Raw genomic sequence first — 26,860 nt, forward strand, 5'->3', positions numbered from 1 at the left:
AGCGGTGTGCAAGTGCGCATGCGTATTGAAAATAGTCAGGTGCGTGTCAGATTCTATTGGCTCAGTGCGCATTTGTGTTCCAAGTAGCCATGATCACCTGAGTACCACACTAAAATGTTTACAGTATGTGCAACCCTTTCTATCGATATTTCATTAAATAAAAACCATAAAGCAATGTCATTTTTTAATCCCCTCCAAACTGGAAAAACATAATTTTTAATTGTCTTGAAACTATTTTTTTTACCAAAAGATGATCAACTGCATTCGAATGCTCCTACTTGCCACACTAAGGAAGTAGAGGAGCGGCGCAGGGCTCACTCCTTCCAGTATGAGCAGCCTGCGCCTTTAAGACGAGGTGTTGGAGAAGTTCAAGTTGGGGTCAGCCGAAGTTCCTGCCCTCGGCGTTACCTTCTTGCTTTTTTATTATAGACTGACATCACACTGGAGGCGAGCTCACAGAGGCTCCATTATCGTCACCGCCGCCGCTCGGTGTGCGCGTTATTGCCGCTCCAAAATAGCAGAGGAAATTAGTAGAAAGGCGAAAAAAACCAGGGAGGAAACTGATGCTTTTTTGGTTTGGATAGGAGGGGATGAGAAAAGAGAGGAGGGGCAGAAAAAAGAGAGAGAGAGAAAGTGGGTGGGAGGACGGACGTGAGCCCGCTGACGAGAGCTTTCGTATCAATTAATAATGATAAAAAAGAGCTGGTGAAAAGCACGCTGGCATGGTTGAGTGGAGGCTGGCACTCGGGACGTCAGATATGACTGCAGCAGCCTGCTGACATGATCATTGAGGCAGACTCGGATGGGATGGCAGCAGACATCGGGCATGCAGGTAAAACAGGACACATGCATTTCACCAGCATTTCAAAAGAGCATTTTTGGAAAACCGGCCGGTGTGCTTTCATATTGCACATTTATTCTTTCCCCCCCCGTTGATTTTTTTCCACGATCTCCCCCCACCTGTTTCAACCTGCTTCAATGCAGAAATGACCCCCATACACACTTTTCATGATTTTGCGATCTTTTTTAGTGACAATAACAAGCAGAGAAACATTGTCATAAAACCATTTCACTCGTACGTAAATGTTAGCACATTGTTTGCTTTTAAAAGTATGTTTAATATGATCGTTGTTGATCCTTAGATATAGCACAAAAAACACGATGTCATATCGATCAAACACAACTGTTATCACATTTTCACGCTTTTGCTATTGAAATGCACAAGTTGTAAGGCACAGTTTTCTTTTCTCGTTTTGTTTTTTTAAGGTATGTCAGAACTCATCTATATAAAAATTACTGACAAAAGTTCGTGATCATGTGACTCATGCGAAACTGTCACCACATTTGTCGTTTTTTTCAACTTTTAGAAGTATCTAAAAAGAGCTTCAAGTTGCGCGCCCCTCAGTGCACAACTGTCACCAAGTTTTCACATTTTTACTGTAAAACGTATGACTCGAAAACTTTCATTTATAAAAGGTCATACTACTTTTACCACATTTTCATCTTTTTATTTTGAAAAGTATGTCTAAAATGATCCTTGTCGCTTAGCAACCCTTTAATTAATGTAGAAATCAGAAAAAAATATTAAACAATAAAGCTTCTACTCATACATACAGTCACAAGACATTATGTTTTTGTTTTCAAAGTAGATGACATCCCTAACTGAATGGAGGAAGCTTAAAATCCTAAAATAATCAAGTGTGTGATCCTGTCACTCTTACGCTGCATGTCTAGTCCTACATTTTCATGGATGTTCCAAAAAGTAGATGTTGATTTTTTAAAAATTATCTTTATCAATAACTTTTCCTTAAAGTTGCAAATGAAGAAATGACACTTTCCCATATTTCTATGTTTTTGTTTTAAACACATGCAAGTGTTTGAAGTGCCGAAAGTGACCTTCATTGATTAATTTCACAACAATGTTGAAAAACGTAAAAAAAAAAAAAGTGTGTGATCGTTGGAAAAAAATACATTTCCCCCCATATTTATTGTAACACACAAGTACATTGATGTATTGAAAGTCCTGAAATATCCTAAAAGACAGAAAAACAATCGTGTGCCACTCTTGCTGCAGAAATGACAATTTTGTTTTTAAGCAACACAAGTACATGCCGTGCAAATGATTTTTTATCAGTAATGTAAAGACCAAGGAAAAAAAACCCTGAAAAATACAGTATGTCATCACATGCCAGTCCAAGTGCAGGAATGGCGTTTTCCCACATTTCCGTGTTTTTGTTTTAAAAGCTGAAAAAAACCTTTGACTTGCTTATCGATTAGCAACCCTTAAATGTTGAAACCAGAAAAAGAAACAATAAAGTATGTGAACGCTTAAAACATTTGTGGAGAAGTGCGTCCTAATAGTTTTTCCATCGTTTCATGCTTTCATATTTCAAAGTAGAACATGAATCCACCAATTAACAATCCATACATGTAGAAGTAAAAACAACTACGTGCAACATTTGGACTTTATTGATGTATTTTACAGTTTTATAGCATACATATGTCACTCCATTTGACCTTTTTTATGATGTGGCTTTTTCTATTGAGGTTTCTAACCAATATACCAGCGTGCTTGTGTGTGTGCTCTGTGTGTGTGGGTGTGTGTGTGTGTGTGTTTTCAGAATAGTTAGTTTGACTCTCATTTTCCTGTCATATTTTCCCTTTTAATTTCTGGCTTGCTCGCTGACAGCCGAGGATTTTATTTGTCAGCGTGACTTTGCGCACTGTTGACATGTCTGATTAGTACACGAGTACAGTATAGAGTTGCTGTTACTCGTTTTGGGGGTGAAAAAGACGTGTGGGGATTAGGATTCACGTGTTGCATGTGTGAAGCGCGCTTAGGCCTCATCCCGTCATGAAAACGTGTCGAGTTGGTGTATTAAAACGGCATTTTTGTGAAGGCACCCAATCTGATGCTAGTGTGACATACCTGTTACCTAACCAGGTTCCCATCACTGTTTTGTCACAGCTTTCTGTGATGGTGTGAGGATTTTTTTTAGATGCAATCAGACAGGAAGTTCCCTGTGATGCACTTTTCTGATGTGTCTGAGGCGTGACCTTTTCACCTTTCGGTACTCTTTGAAATGAGCGGGTTGGGGGGCGGGGGGGTGTGGATGCTCCTTCTGCACACTGCTATGTTATGTTACACATGAAAAGTACACTTTTCTGTAAAATGAAGCACAATTAATAGCGTTGAAGCAGATGTCACTGTAAAAAACACAACTTTTTGGGGGGGTGTATAAAACAGTTATTTGACTTGGAAAAAACAGTGAAGTGTTAATTATTGACATTTATGGCAACAATGTTAGTTCGAACAGCAAAGCAAGCAAGTTGTTTGCTCCAAAACAATTTGCTGAGTCGTTTTTACTTCTAGCTTTAAATTGGGATACAATATAAGGGACAATTAGTTCTGTAAGCTCTTATTTCTTAGTTGAAACTGCGCTAAAGCCAATTTTCACAACAGCAACATTTTAAACCCTTAGTTGAATTTCCCAACTTAAAATTTTAGCAAAGTTTGTTGCCTTGCATTTTTGAGTTCACCTCTTTTTTCTTTTTCCTTTTTACAATGCACTTTAAGTGAAGCAAACATATTTCAAAGGAACATTTAATAACATATGAAATATGCTCCATGTGCATTTCATTTGGCAATTTTGTATCCTTTTAAACAAATATCCACGTGACAAATACGTTCATGATGCTTTAACATTTGGGAAAAAATTGAAGGAGTTTTTTGCTCAGGCAGTAAGGCCTTCGGCCGCTGTGCGTCGTCACTTGACTGTGAGAGTTCACTAAAGGGGTACGCTGGCCTCACTCGGGTTTGATGCGACCGCGGCTGAAAATTTATGTTAAAATATGGCGGTCCCTGTAATGGAAAGCAGAAGTGGAAATGCTCCAAATGACAGCTTGGGAAAGGATGCAGCGTGATGTCAAATTTGTTTCTTTCACATTTGATTTTTTTCCCACTCCAGCTGAAATGGATCCTTTGTTTTATTATTTGTAATATTTAAAAAAACGGAAATTTGATTAATGTTATACAATGATATTCTAAAATGTATTTCTAAATTGTAATTTATTCTCTATTTTCTGACTTCACTTGGGTTTTCATATTTATTGTGTCGTTATCACGTCATTATTTTTAATTAAAGCTGATTTTTCCTTTTCACAAAAATATTTTCTTAGCCTTTTATGTTTATTGTGACTGCAAATTACTTTTTATTTGCGCTCCTCCTCGTCTTATGATGCTAAATAATCAACATAATCAGAACCATGCTGCAAAAACGGAGCTTTGTGCAACTTTTTAGGGGCAAACTCTTCATTTTCTGTCCCGCTGCGAGGAAGAATGTGACACGATATTTATTTATTGGCTTTCTTGTGTTCCCATCAGCCACAGTAAAGCCCCACAAGGGTCACTTTGTATTGTAAACTGTCCTCAGATGGCTCTGCTGGAACGAGACGTCATGTTTCATGCGTGATGTAGTTTACTTTAGGCCTGATGGAGGAGTGAAGTGGTGATATTTGAGCGTGCCGGAATGTTTGTGTGTGTGCATTGGATCCCTGGAGACTGAACAGCGTGAAGCATTGCGCCATCTAATGTAAATGAACAGTGCATTTAGTGTTTCTTCTATAGTACAGTGGAAAAGGCCACAATTGCTGTTATGGTTATACTGTATTCAGATAACGCCCAATTTCCTTATTAGAATAACTTAACCAGAAAATAAAAAAGGAAACAATAAAAGAACACCGTTTTTTTCCACCATCACAAATGGCGTTTCCAAAGGGTAGGTAAGTCAAAAAATGTCTTTACTATAATGTGTGCTATGCGCCCTCACTAGTCTAAACAGGTTTTCTGATTAATATTGTGTTTAGGGAACAGGAATTAATCAGCAAAATTAGCTCATTTTTATCTATCCCAGGGGGATACTATTTTGCCTTGTATTGGCACTTGCTGTCGACTGAAAATGACATCACAGTGCCTAATGTTTCAGCTTGTGAACGTCAAACGTCACAGGACCAAACAAACCCAGAAAGCAGGTGAGCTGTGACTGGATGTTACCTGAGCCCCTGAGCTTTAGTCAACTTCAAGTGGCAAAATGGCCTGAGATGGATAAAAATGGGTGGATTTTGCAGATTAATTCATACTCCACAAACGCAGTATTAATTTGAATGCTTCAGACCAGTTCGGGCGCAAAGAATATTGAAAAAATAAAAAACAAAAACAAACTTTGACTTGCCTTCCCTCTAAGCTGGGCCTGACCAATAAATCGGACGGTATAGGCACTTTTAAATTTGGTAAAAATTGGCTGATTTTTATTTTTATTTTGTTCTTTTATACCTTACATTATAAGACTAAGGTAATTGGCATCTGATTAAAAAAAAAAATCCACATTGGTCGTGCCTTAGTTTTAAATAACATTTAAACAGTGGTGGGACAGAAAGGCCACACAACAAAATTTTAATATTTGTTCCATGAAATTGTATCAGTTTATCACCAACGGTCTAGTCTCTTCTTTCCTTCTCTTGGTTGCACTGCTTCCAGTCTGTGTATGTGGATTTTAGATTTTATTTATTTATTTTTGTCAGTAAAACCTGCTTGGAACCTTTAGATTCAGTAACGCTGGCCTACGTAACTTTCACTGTATCACCAATGGGACTGTTTCCTTAACCAATTACCTTTCAAATTGTCCTCACAATGCCAGATAGCTATGAGCTAATAGCATCAGTATTTGTCTGTCCTCCGATTGGTTGGTAAGCGCTATGCTTGTTACGGCCATGACTAACAAAACACACAAACTGCATTTTGACATTCTTAACTGTCATACAAGAACTTATTAAGCTGTATTAAACTTGTTGTGTGAATGACAACAAATACAAACACTGCCATCTAATGGAATAGCATTTCATTGTTGTGCCTGTCACTATACGTCGCTGGCATATATACTGTAGATGAACATTTTGGACTAAATAAGTAAAACTAGTTCATTGTCATGTCGAATAGAGTGAACATGATGTTTGCAAATTTGACCTTTATTTACCCGATTGTATCACTCCTGTGGGCATCATTTATGGAACTGTTAGTCTACGTGCGCTTCATCATACTTCACCGCATCCTGTCTGTTCAAATCTCTGCACAAAACCATTAACAGCCTCTAAAATATATATAGGCCTATATATATATTTTTTTAGTTTCTCTGCGTCTTGACTTCTCTCTCACATTTCGCCCGCTGCAGAGGAAGTGAACGCATGACAGACTTGAGTTTTTTTTCTCATGATGAGAAACGCAGCGGCAGCGCACACCTTTTTCGCTTCCCTTTGACTTTCAGCGAGTCCCTCTCTCTGGTATGCGCTTCCCACACTGTCGCTCAGCAGCCCCCTTGTTCTGCTGCACAATCCACACGACCGCCGACATATGTCAAACAATTCCTCCAGTGAATTTAGTGGGACCGCAGATTAATTACTTTCATACATTAATGCAGCCTCGTGACTCACTTCTTCTGTTGTGCTGTGACATGTGGCCATTTCACTGTCAACAAGTGAAGTGTGGAGATTTTCTGTCCGTATACCGTACGGACATGAGCGAGGGCCTCCAGGCTCACCATCTCCCTTGTAGTGTTTGATGGGATTCTTCCATGCCAAAGTCATCTGAGCATGCGTTCATGGACCTTGCTTTGTACTATGGTTAACAGAAAACAGCCGTTCACAAGCTGTTCCCACACAGTTGGAAGCACACAATTGCCTGAAATGACTTGCTAAGATCACAGACCAACCCCTAAGTGATTATCAAATTTAAGACGTGTGTCTTAATATATTTGTCTATATGGTATTTGCAAAATTTCAAATAAATACCTGGAAAATATAATGGATTCCAATTAACCAGACAATTCTAAGTGTGTGAAATTGGTTAAAGTAAAACTAACTAACTAACTAACTAACTAACTAACTAACTAACTAACTAACTAACTAACTAACTAATTAACTAACAGGGTTGATCGATATCGTAGTATGGTAGAATGCAATTTTCAAATACACGGGCTGCAATTTTGAAAAAAACTACTGGCACTTCATTTCGGTCTGTCAGTCAGCTCTATTTTTTATGGACTCTATATGTATATATCTTTTATTCATATGGTATCCAGGTGAGTTCATTGCTCTTACATATTACATTAAAACCACAGATTTTTTTGCGTCATTGTTGTAATCTGACTCATGATTTATTTAAGATATGATTTAAGATTGATTTATGACTTTTTGATTTTTACGCCACACTTGTTTGGTAGAATTTTGTGAAGGTGTCGTAGTGAAGGCTTAAAAGACTGCAATTCAAAATGTAAAGTAAGTTAACAACTCTAATTGAATTTTATAAACTGTCATTTATATGAATTCAGGGTTTATTTAACTGTAAGCATAGCTAGCCTGTAAAACCAAAACATTTATGTGTAATAAATCCAATGTCTAATGTTGTTCATTGAAATAGAAATTCATTTATTGCTTGTGTTTGTTAAAAAATACATGGGAAGAGGACCTTGAAAAAAATTGTTTCAATTGAATTCGCAATAATGAGGAAATCATTCTGAATCAGCTGTAATCAGTGAATATCCATCTGTCTTGCACTTGGAGATCATAACCTGTCAACCCCAAAAATATATACCGGTACATAATACCCTGGTACCTTATCAGCAAAAAGCTTTTGGTTAGCACGTCTGACTCACAGTTAAGAGGGCGTCTGTTTGAATCTCGGTTTACTACCGCATTCCAGGAACGTACACGTCAGGTTAATTGACGGCTCTAAAAACTGTCAATCGGTGTGAAAGTGAGTGCGCATGCTTGTTTGACCATATGCGCCCTGCGATTAACTGGTGACCGGTCTAGGGTGTACCCAGTTCATGTAATTCTAAAAATAAACAAACATGGCATCTAATTGCTCTGTTTGTTTGTAGGTGGTGGACTGAAGACGATGCTGGATGCCATGGAAGTACCAAGTCACGCTCGGGATCTCCTCCTGCAGCTCAACAGCCAGCGCACCAAAGGATTCCTGTGCGATGTCATCATTGTGGTGCAGAATGCTCTCTTCCGGGCACATAAGAACATTCTGGCGGCCAGCAGCCTTTACTTGAAGTCCTTGGTGGTCCACGACAATCTCATCAACCTCGACCACGAGATGGTGAGTCCCGGGGTTTTCCGGGTCATTCTGGACTACATCTACACGGGCCGCCTCACAGAGGGGGACCCCGCCTCTCCCACCGAGCCCAACCTGGGCGCTGTTTTGGCTGCGGCAAGCTACCTGCAGCTGCTTGACTTAGTAGCACTGTGCAAAAAGAAACTCAAAAGAAATGGCAAGTACCCTCCCCGCACCACTCCTGCTTTCCTACCTTACGCAAAGATGGGCGGCATGGGGTTAGGCAGCGGAGGCCGCTACAGGGTTTCCACTCCTGTCATCCAGTCTTGTCCTCCTGGGGGGATTATGAACAGCCACGCGCCCCGGCCTCCGCCACTGGAGGAGCTGGTTCCCCATCGGCTCGCCATCCATGCCGGCGAGCTTTACGCCCCCACCTCCACTCAAGGACCCCAGGCCTTCCCGTCCGTGCAGTCGGTGCTGCCGGCCCAGCTTGGCCTGCGTTCGGCGCTTCCAGCTGAAAGGAACTGCTCCCCGAGCTATGGCCTGGACCTCTCCAAGAAGAGTCCCAACTCCCAGTCTCAGCACACCCCCTCCCAGTCCCATGTGGTCAGCAGCCATAATGACGAGGAGCGAGACGGGACCCCGAGCGGACGCGCCAGTCCCACGCACGGAGCCAACGGCAGGGCCTTCCCTTCTGAAAAAATGGAGACGGCAGATCAGACGAGTGCTCTTACTCCGCCACCGTTTCCCCACAACCAACCACTCGGCCCCCACCTACCCCACCTCCATCGCTCGGGCTCACAGGGCACCGACCGCTACCCGTGCCCGCCCAGCCCGGACACCCTCACCGAAGTCGGGGAGGCCGGAAGAGAGGTGGGCAACATCTACCGCTGGGTGAAACACGAGCCGCTGCCGTACGCAGCCGAGGACGAGGACGAAGATGAGGATGAGGAGGAAGGAGGCGAAAACGGAGAACGGCGGCACAACCACCACAAAGATGAGAGCGAGGGGCCGGACGACAAGAGCGGCTCCGGCACTGAGGAGACGGGCAGCAGCGAGGGCCGCCCGTCCCCTTCCGGACCCATGGGGAGGTTCCACGTTCCATACGAGCCGGAGAGTTACGGCGACAATCTGTACGTGTGCATTCCCTGCGACAAGGGCTTCCCGAGCTCGGAGCAGCTCAACGCGCACGTGGAGACTCACACGGAGGAGGAGCTTTACGGCAACTCGGGTGGCGAGCTGGGAAACGGCAACAACGGCAAGAGCATCAGCAGCAGCACCAACGGCTACGGCGGGTTGGCTGGCGGCGGCGGCGGCGGCACCATTAGCAGCCTCTCCCATCTGGAGACAAAGTCCAACCAGGCTTTGGCTACGGGGGCCATCGGGGAAATGATTCGCCCGTACCGCTGCTCCTCCTGCGATAAGTCCTACAAGGATCCGGCAACTCTCCGGCAGCACGAAAAGACCCACTGGCTCACCCGGCCGTACCCGTGCAGCATCTGCGGCAAGAAGTTCACACAGCGCGGCACCATGACGCGCCACATGCGCAGCCACCTGGGCCTCAAGCCCTTCGCTTGCGACTCCTGCGGCATGCGCTTCACTCGCCAGTACCGCCTCACCGAGCACATGCGCATCCACTCCGGGGAGAAGCCGTACGAATGCCAAGTGTGCGGCGGGAAGTTCGCCCAGCAGCGCAACCTAATCAGCCACATGAAGATGCACAGCAGCGGGGGCGCGGCTGGCGGCCTGACCGCCGAGGGCAAGCTGAAGCTGGACTTTGCCGAGGGCATCTACCCCCTGAGCAAGTATACCGCCGAGCATCTGGGGCTCAAGCAAGAGAAAGCCAACGAGCTCCTCCTCCAGGCCCAGCAGCAGCTGGTGGCTGACGCCAAAGCCATGGAGAGTCTCTACCCGCTCTCCAAACTGGCGTCGGAGCACCTGGGGGCTCTGGGCCACGACAAGATGGACGTCCTGTGCCAAGCCCTGCCCCCTGCCCAGCAGGCCCTCTCCGAGGCCCGCACCATCGACCGCTACTCACCCAGCTAAACCCACCGATCACCATATGCCACACGCAGTATTCTGACGCCGTTCACCTCAAGTAAATAACCCCCGCGCACCTCAGACTGTGTCGACTGTAAGTGCCTTTCTATGCGTCTAACCTTTAAAGCCTCCTACCGGAAGGAGCACTGTGCTATCTATCCTGTGACAAAGGAACACTTGCTTGAGAGCAGTATTTATGTATGTGTATGCAAAAAAAAAAAAAAAAAAAAAAACCCACCAAAAACAATTCCAGCCATTGAGCCATAGTATCAAAAATATCTGAAAGTGCTTATTTATTTTTTTGTATTACGATGGCATCCAAAGAGAAGCTTCAACCCTTAAACCTGTGTTTCGAGAGGCAAATGGACAAGATTCAGGGGTTGTGTCCAGATCATTTGGACTTTAAAACAATGGGAGTTTATCTTCTTGAATTTTCTACTCTGTGTTAATCTGGAGTCATTTATGGCATAGTGGTACACTCGCATGGGTTCGGTTCCCTCTCTGCGACGGTGTGAATGTAGTTAGGGTCAGGGGGTTGGGCTTAGTTGTCAGGGGCGAAGCTACGCCGTGGCAGTGGTGACTTCCCGGGTCACCCCCACATCGAGAGGAAATTTCGATATCTGTGACCTTCCCGCCATATGCACACAGTTTCCTTAGATCACTTTATGCTCTGCTACAATTGATCTGTATGTAAACTGTAAAAGAATCTGTCTTTGAAGAACATTTGATTTGTACACCCAACATCACTCAAAGTCATTACTTTCACACCATACCAAACAACCGACATGGCCGAGAAATCATTGTTTATTATACCATCCACAGTCAGGTTTCATGAAATAAAATCGCATGTATGCCAATCCAGCACACTCCTAATACAAGCAGGAACAAACCTAAGTAAAAAGCAACGTTCCAAATTGTGAAGAATGAAGAGGTCTTTGGGTTTTTTAGATATAATTTGAATTAACGAGCCATCAATCGCGGCATGCAAAACGATGTCGGCCATCAGTGACAATTGATCACTCTAATTGGCTGTTAGACAGCGAATCGGTGCATGAGACAGAAGTAGACTTTGAGATAGTACACAAAAGCGTAGCAACGGCAAAGAAAGTTGCATTACCTAGTCAATTAAGCTCCCCAAAACGTTGCTTTCTACTTAGAGACATTTTCCTGCTAGTGTCTTGGTCAAGGTTCTATCTATTTGTGCATTTTTATTTCATGAAGCACTGACTGGCGATGGTATGATAAACAATGACTTCTCAATTAGAGAGAGGCTTGGCATACAAGCATAGGTATAAGTACATGCGCACGTGTGTGTCGCTCTGGCCACACCACTGAAAAACCTCTCGCTACGGCCCTGGTTAGTGTTAGACGGTGAATGGTTGTCGCTTTATACATTCCCTGTGATTGACCGGCGAACAGTCCAGGGTGTAGCCTGATAGGCTCCAGCTACCCGCAATCCTGAACACGATCTCAAAATGGTCTCAAAAATGTATGTAAGAATGGAATAGCGTATTAAACAGCTGATAACACTCCATCCATCTTGTCCCTGAATGCAGTGACTTCTTTTCCACATTTTTTTTAAAGTAATTTTCCAGCAATCGCAGCTTGCTGACAACCCCAAACGCATTCTTAGCGAGGCGTGGCCCCCTCGTGATCTCACAGCTGCGAAATGATCACGCATCCCCGACTGGTGAACACACAAAAATCCCTGTCCGTCAACGTGGGCGTCGCCCCAGGACTAATCGCTCCATTCAGGTTGATTAATCGCACAGCGCCAAACTGGGCTTTGACCCCCCGCTGTCACGTCCGTGAGGCCCCGCTACCGTTGACATGCCAAAGTGAGTGTTTAACGCACACACGCCTTATCTCCCCACTCTATTTCACACACACTTAGCAAAGCTGCTAATCTGTCAGCGATACGAGCACGAGGCCCTAGTTGTAGTCCGGCCCAGCTGTTGTGCGCCAGTAATCCCTGTGAAATCTCGCTTTCTCCAGGACAATTCACACACACCACGTCCCATTTCATGCCTGCCATCCCCTCAGCGCTACTTATTAACATCTTGAGGCCTCAAAAACTCTCCCTGCTGTCCTCTCTCTTGTCCCCATACTGATATCTAAGCCACAAAAAAGAAATATGAAAAGCTTTTTTTGTTTTGCATCGGGGCTGAGCAACAGTCAGAAAACAAAAGAGCACTTGAAGCTTGCGGGTTTGAAGGCACTTATTAAATTCAAAAGTCTTTTATCCCAAAGAACACCCTGAGAACTTTTGCTTTTGCTTCTTTTTCCCCCCAACACTTTGACTCGTCCTCAATTCAGATATCCTGACCACTATAGTGCCAACGTCAACCTCAGAGGGTGAATGTGAAGACTTTCAAGCCATAAACGCACTGTGATGGACCGAGTGACTTTTAACTGAAAAAGCTAACCACCCCCCCCCCCCCCCCCCCCCAAAAATGTGCCTTACATTTTGTGATTTTTATTTTCATGTAACAGTCATTTTAAGGCAGCGGTGGGGAACTTTCTGAAATTTGTGAAAAAAGAAATCAGATAAGCTCTTGTGGGTTAAATGTTTTTGGGCTTTTTAAAACAATTTCTGAGTATTTTTTTATTTTGTTTTTATGATACTGTGTTCCCCACCCCTACTTTAAGGGGCTTCATTTGTGTAACCTAGGTCCAATAGCAAACCTGTTGTTTCCTGTCACTTTTTCTTGTCAACCAAAGTAGTGCACATGAAAACTGGTGCTTACCTCAGGACCACACACACACACACACACACACACACACACTTAGACAAGACTTATGTACACATGCAAACATGCAGTTGTTCTGATTTTAAACCTGTGGTTATTGTCTGTGTATACATTACAGTTTTACAGCAGAGTGATGACATTTGATATTGCTTTTTTATTGTTATTATGATTATTACAATGCGGCATACACTTTCCATTGTGTTGTTCTTTCAAAAAAAAAAAAAAAAAAAAAAGGAGGCGTCTGTGGGTCTGCCCTGGTCTGTGGCTGTCTTCACGGGCTGTCTGTGAACATCAGAACCGCACTCTGAGCCGAGCGCCATGCCATGTTGATGTTGTCTGGGTTCAGAGTGGAGCTTCCAGGGACTTTTCACAGCCCGTTTGACGCAGTGTTAGAGAGTTTGAGGCAACATACACGTACACAGCGTACACACACATAGGAGGCCGTCGTGTGTTTGGAGGACGCTTTTTTCTTTTTCGGGTTTTATTCACTGATGAGTGTTTGTGTTATGAGAGAGTGTGGGAATTTCAGACACTCATTCACTAGTTTTAATGAAAATCCCCCCCCCCCCGCGTTATAATAACACACACTTTCCTCTGTAGCCTCAAATCCAAGCAGTGAGGGGAAGAGTCAGATAAAACCTTTTTTTTGTTTCAAGGAGACGCTCCAACACACACACACACACACCCACACACATTCAAATGCACACACTGGCAGAAAAATAAACCGCATGTGCTCAAAAACGTCAATTATGAGGTTTTCCTTACACTGCAAATAGGTCCCCCACTTGGTCCCCATATGAATACCAGAGTCAAAGGTGGCAAGCGTACTCACACTATGTACTTAAGTAAAAAGTAAACATGAATTCCTACCATCAATCGTAGACATCACCCCTTGCGATAACTTGGCACACCGAAATGACAAGAAAAAATACTTCTTTGCACACAAAGATTGTTTCCCACTTTTATTAACTTACATCATGCTTGCACTAAGAAGGGGGAAAAATCACATTAAACTAATTAATTATTTGTGATTAATGGCCACCTGCCGATGTTCCTCGATGGGTTAGTTGGTGGCGAGGGGGGTTGATATATATATAAATATATAAATGTATTTCAGGTTACTTTTACTTTTCGAAGGATTGCCTGCGAATATATGAATGAGGCGCTGATGCCGATCACCTATAGGAGTCAGTGGGCCGGAAGCATTTGCGTGTCTGTTTATGCCATCGGAGCATGCGAAGCAGGGCTTAATACACGTCCTGGGAATTAAGGCGGGCGTGAAGGAGACGAGCCGAGAAGCAGGAAGTGAACTTTTGGCCGTGACGCAGGATGTGTCGGGGCAGATAGTAGAGGGACTAGAGTCGGGGTGAGTGCAAGTGGGTGGAGCCTGAGCCATTGTTAGCCTATGAAAAGCCTGCTTGGACTTCTAAAATGCTCCATTCACAAAACAAGTCCACGGTATCTTCACTTTTCCTTCCCCCCTTTGCTCGTTTGGGAATAAACCTCTGCTTAGTGTCACGGTGATACGGCCGCATGCACTGGAAGGTGTTAAAGCGCTTTGTGGCAAGGATGTTGTGGATTTATTGTCATGTGGGGGAAAATGTTGGGGTAGCAAGCATTTAGGTAGGCTACATACCAAGAAAACTGTAGTATACTTATTTAAAAAAAAAAGTAGTTCTCTTCCAAAGGCAATGTTGTAAACCACACAGACTACACAAATCATTCCCCATTCATTATAACACTTCACAACTGTAATAACATTTGAGAAGAAATAGCAACAATGATTAACTGAATTGCACAAATGTTTGTCACTTGTTGCTAGGCAGAGTTCATAGGGCTCAGTCAATTTTGCCCCACAGGTCAATGCAAAAGAAAAAGAAAAAGAAAAAAATGGTACTTTTACAATTATGAGACATGTTAAAACTTTCAAACAAATCAGGCTGAAAATTCACAAATAAAATGAATCAGAATTAATTCATTAGCTATGTAACGGATGTAGCATTACTAAATTCTTTCCTTTACTCGGCGTCACATTTTCATTGTTGCTTAGCAGAGTTCACACGGCTCAACCAACACTGCCCCATAGACCAATAGAAAAAAAAGGAAAACAAAATGATTGCAAACACAGTATTTAAAGGATTATTTAGTATTAGTAATGATCCTGATAGATACTGTTCATCTATTGGATGGTGATGCGTACAATTACGTATGAAATTTAATAATTTAAAACATGTCTTTGCGATACATATATCGCAAGAGCCATTATTGTGATGATGATATTTTTTCTAAATATTGTGCAGATATATACAGTATATATATATATATATATATATATATATATATATATATATATATATATATATATATATATATATATATATATATATATACAGAATATGTATACTTGCAGTATATTATAATTTTTTGTTGACAAGTGAATTCATTTGCAAAGAAAAGCTCCGTTAGCCTCCAGCGTAGTTTAGACTAAACTGTTTTGAAAGCGATAAATAAGGCTTTTATAAAATTCCATTAATTAAGCGAATCCAAATAAAAGCCTTTGCAATGCGGGTTATTAGATTTGTATTTGCTCATGCTTGATTTCTTTTGGCATTTCTTTCCTTTTTAAATGTCATTGCGAGACCCATAACTTCTATAACACTAACAGTATGGAAATAATATATAAAAAAAAGATAGTCTGGATGTATTCCAGCAGCCTAAGAGCCCTTTGCTTTTAAAGCTTCCTACCAACGTTGCAAAAAGGAAAAAAAAAATCATTTTAGCTGCATCCAAAGAAGAGAAGCACTAACCCGACATTACTTTAAAAAGAAATATTTCAGACTGTCTTTGCAGTTTTATGGGTTCACGCGCCGGCTGCGCATCGTTGCCTTTTAGTGTGGATAATCATAGGAGCCAAAAGCTGCTATTGTCCACTGCCTATTTCGTATTTTTATGAAGTGCCAAATTACAGAGAAAAACTGTCCATTTTCATTCCTGGAGCTAAGAATGGACTTTTTCCTGCATGATTGTGCATGCCGCTGCTAGAAGTGAGCACCGTCACTGATGTCGGCGGCGTGGTCGTCTGCGTGTGTCGTCTTTGTGCACCTGTGCCCACCCCCAGGGTCCCCTCAAATACTTGGCTTCATTCGGAGCAGCTGCTTCACATTTACTTCACTGCATGTGATGCTTGAACTCCACGTTTCTTCCCCTAAAAGTGCAAAATTAGCCGTCCCTCTGGTGCTTGACTCCTGCGTAAATTGTATTCAATCTGACTACCACAAATTTCATTCCCAAAATGCATTCCTGTTTTGAGCTTTCCCTGATTAGTCTCAATGCTCACAAAGTGAAAATTTTTTGGGCCTCATTTAATAATGATGACCAGTACACACAAACACACAAGACTGGGCTGATTCGGATAACCTTCAGAAAAGCTCAAGCGTTGAAATTTGTACCTTTACCTGATTTTTAGTCCCCACACTGAAAGACACATGACTATGTAAACTGATTTTTGTTCTGGCCATATCGAAAAAATTCACTTTTTGAGCTTTCTCAGATTTTTCTTCACCACGCTAAAAGACATGTCTGTGTAAACCAACTAATGGTAAATTCATCCGGTTCAGTTATAAAAACTTAAATACCTCATGCATTCACATTTTGGGTTTTACCTGATTTTTGGCCCCTATGATTTGACCATTTTGTACCAAAAAATGATATAAGACTAGTTCGACTAGTTCTACATGGATGAGCTGATTCTAAAAACTTAACAGATTCAAAATAGCTCATGCATTCATATTTTGAGCGTGCCCTTATTTTTGGTCCCCCCCTGTTGATACACTAAATAAACAGACTTTTGTCCGCAGATAACTTCAAAGTAGCTTGTGTCTTAACTTCAAAATAGCTTGTGTTTCCAAGTTTTGGTCTTTCCCTTATTTTTGGTCCCCATGCTAAAAGACTCATGACTGTATTAACTGACATTTGTCAGGGCCAATTCTAAAACTTAAGATTTCTTAATCATATCTGATGCATCTGTATTTTGAGTTTTCCCTTATTTTGGTCCCCATGATGTAGTGTAAACTGAATTTTTGCCGCCAAATAGGGATAAAGACCAGCACATATACAAACGCACAAATGGGCAGATTCTAAAAACTAAACAGATGCCTTCAGAATAGTTGTAATTTGTTCATATTTTAAGCATTCCCTATTTGTTGGTCCCCCCATTGAAACAATATATAAACAGACATTTGCCTGGGCCAATTCTAAAAGCACCACAGATAACTTAAAAATAGCTTGTGTTTACATGATTTGTCTTTCCACGATTTTTCGTCTGCATGTTGTACGACAGCAGCACGATGTAACTTTATAAAATGACTTTAGTCCTCATATAGTGACGATGTGGGCCAATTGTATAACTGAACTAGATTGCTTCAGAATAGCTCATGGATTAAAATTTTGGGCTTTCTCAGATTTTTGGTCAACATGACGTGACCATGTAACCAGAAATTTTGTCCTCATATGATGATGAAGACCAGTTTGCACACACAAACACAAATGGGGGCCAATTGTATAGCCTTGACATATTGCTTAAGAACAGCTCACAAATTCATATTTTTGGGCCAATGATCACAACGTAACAGCATTGTGCTCCTTTTTATGACACGTCCATCCCCGAAAAGTCCCACATTTTCCTTCCCTCTGGCCCTAACTCTCCCTCTCTAAATCTTGCTCACCTTCCACTGAACACAAGCGCCCCCCCTCCCACGCCCCGATCCACTTACTTCCAGCTGTTTCTCATGCTGAAGAAGACACTTGTCTAAATGTTTACACCAAGGGCTACTTTCTTTTTCGCTAAGCCCTGATCGATTTCCAAAATGAACCCCGCCGCCGCATGCATTGACCTATGATGGTCAACCCCCCCCCCGCAAAGAGAAAGGCCTCCAGAAGGAGATTAAACCCGGAGGAAATGTGGAATACTGCTCAGAAAGATGCCAGCAAAGTAAACATGTATGAAATTGCACAATTGCGTCGGGGCCTCTGGGTGCACAGCAGCCAAGTCATGCGCCCAGATGAAGGGAACAAGAGGAAAAAGAAGTGAAGCCAGAAACTAAACCATAAGAAAGAGAAGAGAGTGGGAAGGGAAAAAAAAATAGCGTCTTGCCTCGCCTGCTTTTTCTTTTTCGGTTTGGTGAACTTGAAAGTGCACTTACCTTCAGGAAATGATGCAGCTTTTTGTCAGACTCTGGTGCTCATCCGTCATGTCAGCCCGCCCTCCCAGTTAAATCAGTGAAGGCCTAATGAGGAGCAAAAGTGCAGTTCCTGGTTGATAGGAACAATACAATACAACTTTATTCATAAAGTGCATTTCATAACAGCTACAGCTGGAACAAATAATAATAAACAAATAATACAACAAAGATAGTGAAAGCAATATATTAAAACACAAATTATTATATTCTGTAGACACCGGAAAACAGCAGAAATGTGTCAGTCTTACGTCAGGTCAAAAGCCAAAGAATAGAAATGTGCCTTCAAACAAGTTTTAAAAATGGACAGTGAGGGGCCTTGCCTAACATCTAAAGGAAGGTCATTCCAGAGAACACAATCATTTTTTTTGTGCTGCCGAATGATTTTCAAATGAATGTAATTGCGGTACCCCTCCTTCCCCATTATTGCAATTGCGATTTAATATGCAATTAATTTTTTCAAGGTCAAGCAAGGTTTTTTCAAATAACAAACAGTAAAGTATTCTGTGTTGCAATAAATTATATCAGATTCATATGCAATAATGTTTGTTCTCAATAAAGTCAAATGAACCATCAATCATGAATCAATATGAAAGACAGTTTATCTGCTTCATTTAGAGTTATTTGACTTGCAGTCAGTCAAGCGTCCAGTATGACAACTTCACAAAAGTCTACAAGAATTCATTCTACAACAAGTTTGATGTAAACATAAATCAGTCATAAATCAGATTACAACAATAATGCTAACTAATCTGTGGCTTCATCAATTCAACTTTTCATGTGTCATGAAACAATGATATGTACACATCTGGACTACACTTCATAAGCACAGAACGTATCTAGACACTATATAAATACAGCACATGGATGAAACATAAAGTCTACCAACTAACCGAAATGGAGCAAAGTTTTTTTTTTCCAAACTGCATCCTTTGTGATTTGAAAATTGCATTCCACTACATTGCTATGCCAATTTAAATTCGATTAATTATCACAGTGACTGCTGTCACTTGAATTTTGTAGGATTTTGCACAAAAATGCAATGAAAAAGTAGGAACATTTTTATAGTACTTGAAAATGTTTTTTTTGTACGATTTTGGGGGGGAAAAGTAGCAGATAAAATGTAGCATTTTTATGGCAATATTTTACTTTTCATCTTAGGAGTGTTTATTTTTTCTGTAGCTACTATATGATAGTGCACAACATTTTCATACAATTTCCTACTAAATTTTCAGAGTATCACGTTTTATTGGCATAAATTCAATTCAATTGTAAAACGAAAATCGTAGCGTTGCATTTACTATATTTTTGGTACCCTGATGTGACTCTGTAACTGTCATATCTCCCCACATATAGATGAATACCAGTACACACATACACACACATGGATCTACCAACTCTAAAAATGCCACACAAACCTCTAGAATAGTTCATGCATTCATATTTTTGGCTTTCCTTGATTTACGGTCTCCACTCTGAAATATATCCCTGTGACGTAACTGTGTAAACTGACTTTTGTTCCAGTTAATACTGAAACACAGACACATACAGTAAAAACTTACACTTTCATAATTGGAGCTTTCCTTGATTTTTGGTCCCTGCAGGAAATGATGTTGGAATCCAAAGTATGTAAGTGTAGACAGACTTATGTCTTCATAGAGTGTACAAACATAAATACATACGGATGCATGAATTGAACTTTGTTTTCATGAAGTGACTATAAACTCACTTTTATCTCTCCACAATGGTCAAAACCAGCGTACACACGTTTCTATTTTGGGCTTCCCTTGACTTTTGGTCCCCGAGTTGAAAGATGTCCCCATGATGTAATTTATATTAACAGACTTTTGTCCCCAAATTGTGAAGAAGACCAGAACACGCACACACACACACACACACACACACACACACGGCTGGCCTGCAGACTCCAGATTAGATCAGATTTAATGAGGTTGCCCTGCCGCATTTGGAGTGTCACTTCTTGTAGAAAAAGTCATTCTTAAGGAACGGGCGATCGGAGGGAACAAACGTGCCAAAATCGTACACAGCCTTGGGGTTCTCCTACTTCACACAAACACACACACGTGCACACACATGCATCAGGGATTAAGTGCAGGATTGATGAATTGGGCGGCTGGTTGGATCATGATCTAATGAGGATGACTATGAGGTTTTATGCCCGAAGAAAGTTCAGATGTGGGACACACTGCCACGCTGACAGCACAGCACACATGGAAATGCAAACACACACATTTGCAATGGAAATGTCTTCATTCACATGACATGTAGCCGTGGTGTCGTCCATCAGTCACATTTTAAGCAATACAACCAAACAGTATTTCTGCCTTTAGAAAAAATATGTCAATATGCTTTTAATGAAATGAATGTATTTATTGCATGTCCAAATGTTTTATAATTTTTTTGTGTACATTTCAACAGTGGATTTTTTTTAATCTCTCTCTCTCTCTATATATATATATAAAAACATAAAATGCCATTTAATTATGATAAGAATTATGTCGATAAGGTTTTTATTTTTTAAAAGGCAATTTGAAAACATGTTGCAGTTTGTTTTTTCACTATACTCCAAATCTTCCTCGCAATAAAGTCCAATTGCATAACAAATTTGAAAGAAAATGTGTGCATTTTGTGTTTTGTCCAACTTCTACGAATCAAATCAGACACAGTTACATATTTAAAAAGTAACAAAAATGATCAGGGTCACGAATGGCGTAGCGGTTCACTCGCCTGACTTGTGTGCGGGCAGTGTGGGATCGGTTCCAACTCAGTCTGTGTGTCCCCTGCGACTGGCTGACGACCAGTTCAGGGAGTATTCCGCCTTTTGCTCAAAGTCAGCTGGGATAGGCTCTGGGCCATCCCCACAACCCTCTACAGGATAAGCAGTGTTGAAGATGATACACACAACACTGAAGTACTTTTAATGACGAATTACAAATGCTAATTTGACTTTTATTGACTTTTATCTTCATTTAAGTAGTTATTTACAATTATAATTTGATTTAGTCAGTTATTAAGCATCCCCCCCTTTAAAAGCGTAGTTGCACTGATTGGGTGGGAGAAATTTTACGGTTTTACTTATTTTGCTTTTGTAAATTCTTTCCATTAAAAACAAACATCTTATCTTTGTTGATGAATCAAAATAAAAGATTGGCAAAAATCTGCTTTTACTTTGGAAAACAATGATCAACATTTTTGACATGTGATGGACCAAATCCAGTGACGGTATCATCATTTTTTGTGCGCTTTCTGCACCATCAATTTGAGATAATGCCCTGTTTTTTAATGAAGGATGTAAATTGATTTTTCTTTTTTAAATCTGATAACCTGATGAATTGCCAAAATAATTGACGGATTGATTAATTACAATAATTGATTGATATATATATATATATAAAACACCATAATAGAAGTCTCGCGAGTGTATTCTCTCACATGTGAGTGCCTCATTTAAGTCGGAGTATTTTAAATGAATATCATACATCACACCGTGTCTACATGCAGGAGATCCATTATTCTGTCAGCTGCAGCATAACCGGCCAACAATTTTGCGCATGCACACACACATACAGTACAGGTACAAAGTTTTTCACGGTGTGAAAATTCCCATTTTTATTATTATTATCATTATCGTCAGTGCGTAAGTAATCATCCAAATGTTAAACATGCATCGAACACGCCAACAGATGACATTATGAGGAAGAATTAGCAGGTGCAGAAAGTGATTAACACTCATGCTGGACATTTTCACCCCGACTCACTTCCTCAAATTCTGTCGTCATGGACATGATTGGTTGTCATCATGCGGTTCCATGAGTGGATGAAATAGCAGGGCAGATAAAACACATTTACAGGCCAAGGAAGAAACCATTACAGCTTTGGTGAGGATTTGGAAAAGGAACGGATGCATGAATTTAGTTGCACATTATAGTCAGATTTTGATGACATCAATGGAACAGTCCAGTCCACTCCCCAGAATCATAACGACGCCCTGCTCACTCCTTCAACAAGAAGAAGCATACACACTAATCAACTTACAAAAGGGCCAACAAATATTAATTAAGCTGCATTTCTACTTAAACTTCCAAGAAATGTGGGTTCTTGAGTTCCTGGAACTACGGGTTCTAATCTGATATATTCAAGACTTCAAGGTTCCTGGGGCCCCATTGGATGTTCTTCTTGCCACCATAACCCATCTTCCATCCTCTATACCAGAGCTGTACATTTTAATAAAATTTCCCGCCATCCGTCTATCCGCCTATTTGTCTGGTTGGAACAAATAGTAATCGTCCATAGGCCGGTCCGCCTATCATTTTAAAGGGGGCTTCCGTTTGCGTTTAGGTCTACAAACTTGGTCCAACCTCCACTCTCCGCCCACCGGTGAGCGATATTTGAAATAAAAGGCTTACCATGGCATGGAAGCCTCACCGTGGCTGGACTGAATGCGTCTGAATTTTAGAACCCAGGAGCTGTCAAAAAGCCAATGGGAAACCTTGCAGTGGCCATTGAGGCCTCACCGTGAAAATAGACTGTAGACGATTACATAGATTGAAAAAATTGACTTAGTCTGTTTATTTTTTAAGGTTCCCACCTACCGTTTATCGCCTACTAAATGGGCGTCCACCATAGGTGGATAGACTTACCGGTCCGTCACATAGGCGGAATACCCAGCTCTGCTCTATACTTCTTGCATCAGAACAGATCAAATACATAAAACAGTAGCAACACCTGGTACAAACTGGATGTCATTACAGTTTCGGTGAGGATGTGGAAAAAGGTACAGATGCCGGAATTTAGTCGCACATTTTAATGACATCAATGTAACACTCAAGTTTAGTATCTTTTTCTGGCCACAATAATTTTACCATCCATCTATTTTGTATACCAGTTATATCAGGACAGATTCAAACAAAACAAAACAAAACAAAACACTTCTGGTCCTATGAAGAAGCCATTCTAATGTTGGTAGGGACTTGGAAAAAGGTGCAGATGTGGAAATTTAGGCGCACATTTTGATGACACTCAAGTTTAGTATCTTTTTCTGGCCACAAAAATTTTACCATCCATCTATTTTGTATACCGCTTATATCAGGACAGATTAAAACAAAACAAAACAAAACAAAACACTTCTGGGCCTACGAAGAAGCCATTCCAATTTTGGTAGGGATTTGGAAAAAGGTGCAGATGCGGAGATTTAGGCGCACATTTTGATGACGTGGTAGCCCACTAACTGCAAAAAATGGACCAACAAAAACTTGCATTTCCACCTAAAGTTTCAGAAAGTTTTGGTCCTCGATACATGTACTTTCTCTTTATAAAAATTGACAATCACATATTTTTGGGACTTCAAAGTTTCCTGGACCTCTCAAAAGTAATTGACCTCTCTATTTACATCTTTGTTGTTACGTGATGTCATGCGTTTAAGAAACGTAACAAGCCCATTTTGACAAAGTAAGGCATACAAACTTTGAAATGTCAAAGTATAAGAAAAACAAATGCTCAAGTAAAGATACCTACAAAAAGGAAATTGTACTTCATTACATCCCACCAGTGGGCGCACCTAATATTGTGGCGAGGGTGGGTTTGATCCACTCTCCAGCGCCTCTAAAATTGAGAGGCCACACATTAAATGTCAAATGTCAAAAGGGTGTCTGGTGTCAGCCAGCCTTACTCCTGACTGCTAATGTCAAGAGGCGACGAAGCGTCTCAATACTCCGCTTTTACAGCTAATCTCTTATTTACAAACGTGTGTGTGCTCTTTAAATGGCGTGGATGTTTACAATTCAAAATGCGGACATGAGGGAACGCGAGAGAGTGTGATTGTCGGTCCGAGTCGAAGTGGGGACAAATTCCCCGTGTGTGTTTTCATCCTTTAACCCCCCCCCACACACACAACATCAGGTAAAATAAATCGACACCGTAGATTGAAACAGCGTAGTAGAAGAATGCATGTCGAGTGGATGATGGGACATGAGAAGGGCAAAGGTGCTGACTGCCGACTCATTTCAACTTGGTCAGCTGTCAGTGCGGGGAGGAAGCCGTTAGGAAGTGTGTGCGTGTGTGTGTCAAAGTGTGGGAGCGAAGACAGACTAAAACTAGAAAGTAAGAGACAGACTCCTGCCAAGGCCAAACATCCCTTTGAATCAGCACCAAACCTACATGGATACCCACATGCTACATAAACAGTTCTTAACAAATGTTAACAAATATGTTTTTATTTAATAATAATTAGGGCATCTCGCATACTGTAAAGGGCAGGGCTATAGTCAAGTACACCTTTATCGAGTCCGAGTCAAGTCCGAGTCACAAAGGTCTGATACAATTTTAGGTTGTAGGCATAGCTAGCTAGCTAACTGCAAGCTGATGGGTCCAGTAATTATACGTAACTGAGTAAATCGCAATTGTGCCGGATAGCCACTGACAAAGGTGCACAAGATATTAAAATCAGGAAAACTGAAATGGTGAAAAATTGTTTCGTGCTATGGCTCCATAATTCAGAACTACATTGTTGTCAGTCGTAGTTATCTTCAACTGTGTATAATGTTAAGTATTTAAAGCAACGCTCGGAATTCACTTTACAGCAGGGCTGGGGAAAAATATCATATCGCGATGTATCATGATACTTTTTATGCCGATGCCAAGTATCGATATGTTGATGACGTATCAATTCATTCAATACCTTATGTTATGTTTTGAACATTCTATAACATATTTTTGGAACATTTGAGGTCATTACAGCTTTGTGAATGGAGTTTTATTTATTGCACGCCAGTGTATCAGAAACAGTCACTGGGCCAGTTCATGCCCTTTTCAATCATGACACCTGAATAAATGTCAAATGGCACTTAAATTGAAACTTTGGAAGCACATGCCAAGTATCGGGATTGCACCCAAGTATCGGGATCTGTATCGATTGGGACAAAAGCATATCGTCCCAGCCCTACTTTACAGCATCTTTAAAATAACATTTGGTTTAAGAGCTTTGGATTACTGGTGTAGAAACCATTACAGGAACCTAAAAAAAGTATTCCAAAATGTTTATGTAGGGGTCTGTGGCATGAGCCTGGTCTAATAGATCTGTTAATCACTGCTCCTGAATTTTGTCTTTAGGAGTCCATTATATACTAGGAAATTAAGATAAAAACAAAAAGACGTTTGTCCGCAACAATTATGTAATATTTCTTTCCTTGGCCCAGGTTCCACTCATTCACAATACTTCTGAAGCAATAAGACCATAAGGAATTGATAATAATAATAATCTGCCATAAAACAGAGGGAAACTTAACATCACTTCATCATGTCAATTAGTGCTCACAGTGACCACATTCAAAGAGAAGCTTCTGCACAACGTCTGCAAGAGTTCACAACCTTGCAGAGTTTCCAGTCTGGCACATTCTCCAAAGACTGGCGTTCCCTGCAAAGGATGCTTTGATGACTTCCTCGCCCACTTATGAATGTTTTTATTTAAAAAGCTCTTCTTTAGTGAAGCCATGTTGCCACACCTTTTTCTTTTTTGGTCTAGTCAGTACATACATCAAGATGAGATGAGATTAATTTCCCAAGGCGTTACAGCATGATGTTTTTTGTACATTAGTGTAACGTTTAATAGCTCTTTTTGCATGAAAGCAAAAGAAGGGTCTGTGGTCCATGTTGTTTGAGAGCGAGGGGTAAAGGAAGCCGTCGTCATGACCTTTCCATGTTGTGTGTCCTGGCATGTCCAAGGCGTCTCTTCCACCCTGCCTACACTCCCTACAACTCAATGGAAAACATCTGCCTGCGAGCTCAGTGTGCCCAGTTCGGTTCAATCCAGTTCAGTCGCTTCCCAGCTACCGCTCCCATCTCCTCCAGCGTCCAGAGCGCTCCCTTGCGCCCCGTCCTCCTTTTAAAAGGTGGGGCCGGGCTGCAGCAGAAAACAAAGAAAAAGCGTATGAGAATGTGTTCCTCACCCACATGTGGAACGCTTCCCCTTTCCTCCCGCTTGGACTTTTTGCGTTGCCAAAGAAGCGGCTCCCTCGGTGACGCTGCGCTACTTCTGGCCGCTCGGGCTTTTGACAAGCTTGAAAAAATACAGTACTATAATGAAATAAAGGCATGTGGTATACATAGACTTCAGTAATGTGTCAGATTAATTAGTAAAGCTGCAAGATTAAAAGATGACCATGCAACTTCACCGCTTGACTGACAAGTCCCATGTTTGCCAATGTAATGTAATGTAATTTAATATCATTATCAGAACCAAGTAGGTTAAGAAAAGCACATTTTAGTTCAGCATCAAAATGCACCCATTTTTAGCCATCTCTGGGAGCGACCATTTTGTCACTTCTGTCGACTGAAAATGACATCACAACTGCTCAGGGTTCAGGTAATGACCAATCACGGCTCACCTGTTTTCTGAAGCTGAGCCGTGATTGGTCGTTACCTGAACCCTGAGCAACTTCGATGTCATCTTCAGTTGACCGAAGTGACAAAATGGCCGCCCCCTTAGCTAGCTAAAAACGGGTGGATTTCTCAATTCTATAAACGCAATATTCATCAGAATGGCGTGTTTAGACTAGTGGGACAACATAGAACATATTCCCGAAAAAAATATGTTTAGGTTGACTTCCACTTTAAGCCCCTAACCCAAAGAGCTGAGAAGAAGTGAGTGTTTTCGTAGGCAGCGAATGTTGCGTTCACATCAAAGTTCTTCAGGGTTTGTTCAA

General features: G+C 41.3%; 1 protein-coding gene across 1 annotated transcript; it reads left to right on the plus strand.

Moving 5' to 3' along the window:
• The first annotated feature begins 367 nt into the window (after window positions 1-367).
• On the plus strand, window positions 368-15,169 carry hic1 (hypermethylated in cancer 1). The gene is made up of 2 exons (XM_086036739.1): window positions 368-832; window positions 7,935-15,169. The coding sequence occupies exons 1-2, from the start codon at window positions 781-783 to the stop codon at window positions 10,157-10,159; spliced, it is 2,277 nt and encodes a 758-aa protein (XP_085892865.1). The 5' UTR covers window positions 368-780; the 3' UTR covers window positions 10,160-15,169.
• Window positions 15,170-26,860: the final 11,691 nt, after the last annotated feature.

This window comes from Filicampus tigris, chromosome 7 (assembly GCF_054856515.1).
Source record: "Filicampus tigris isolate MCC_2025a chromosome 7, RoL_Ftig_1.0, whole genome shotgun sequence".
Classification (NCBI taxonomy): domain Eukaryota; kingdom Metazoa; phylum Chordata; class Actinopteri; order Syngnathiformes; family Syngnathidae; genus Filicampus; species Filicampus tigris.

What these genes read in the sequence shown, in the direction of transcription:
- hic1 (XM_086036739.1), top strand. Translation starts at nt 781, where the DNA reads ATGATCATTGAGGCAGACTCGGATGGGATGGCAGCAGACATCGGGCAT. An exon ending in AGCAGACATCGGGCATGCAG is followed by an intron (nt 833 to 7,934) that starts GTAAAACAGGAC and finishes GTTTGTTTGTAG; the next exon opens with GTGGTGGACTGAAGACGATG.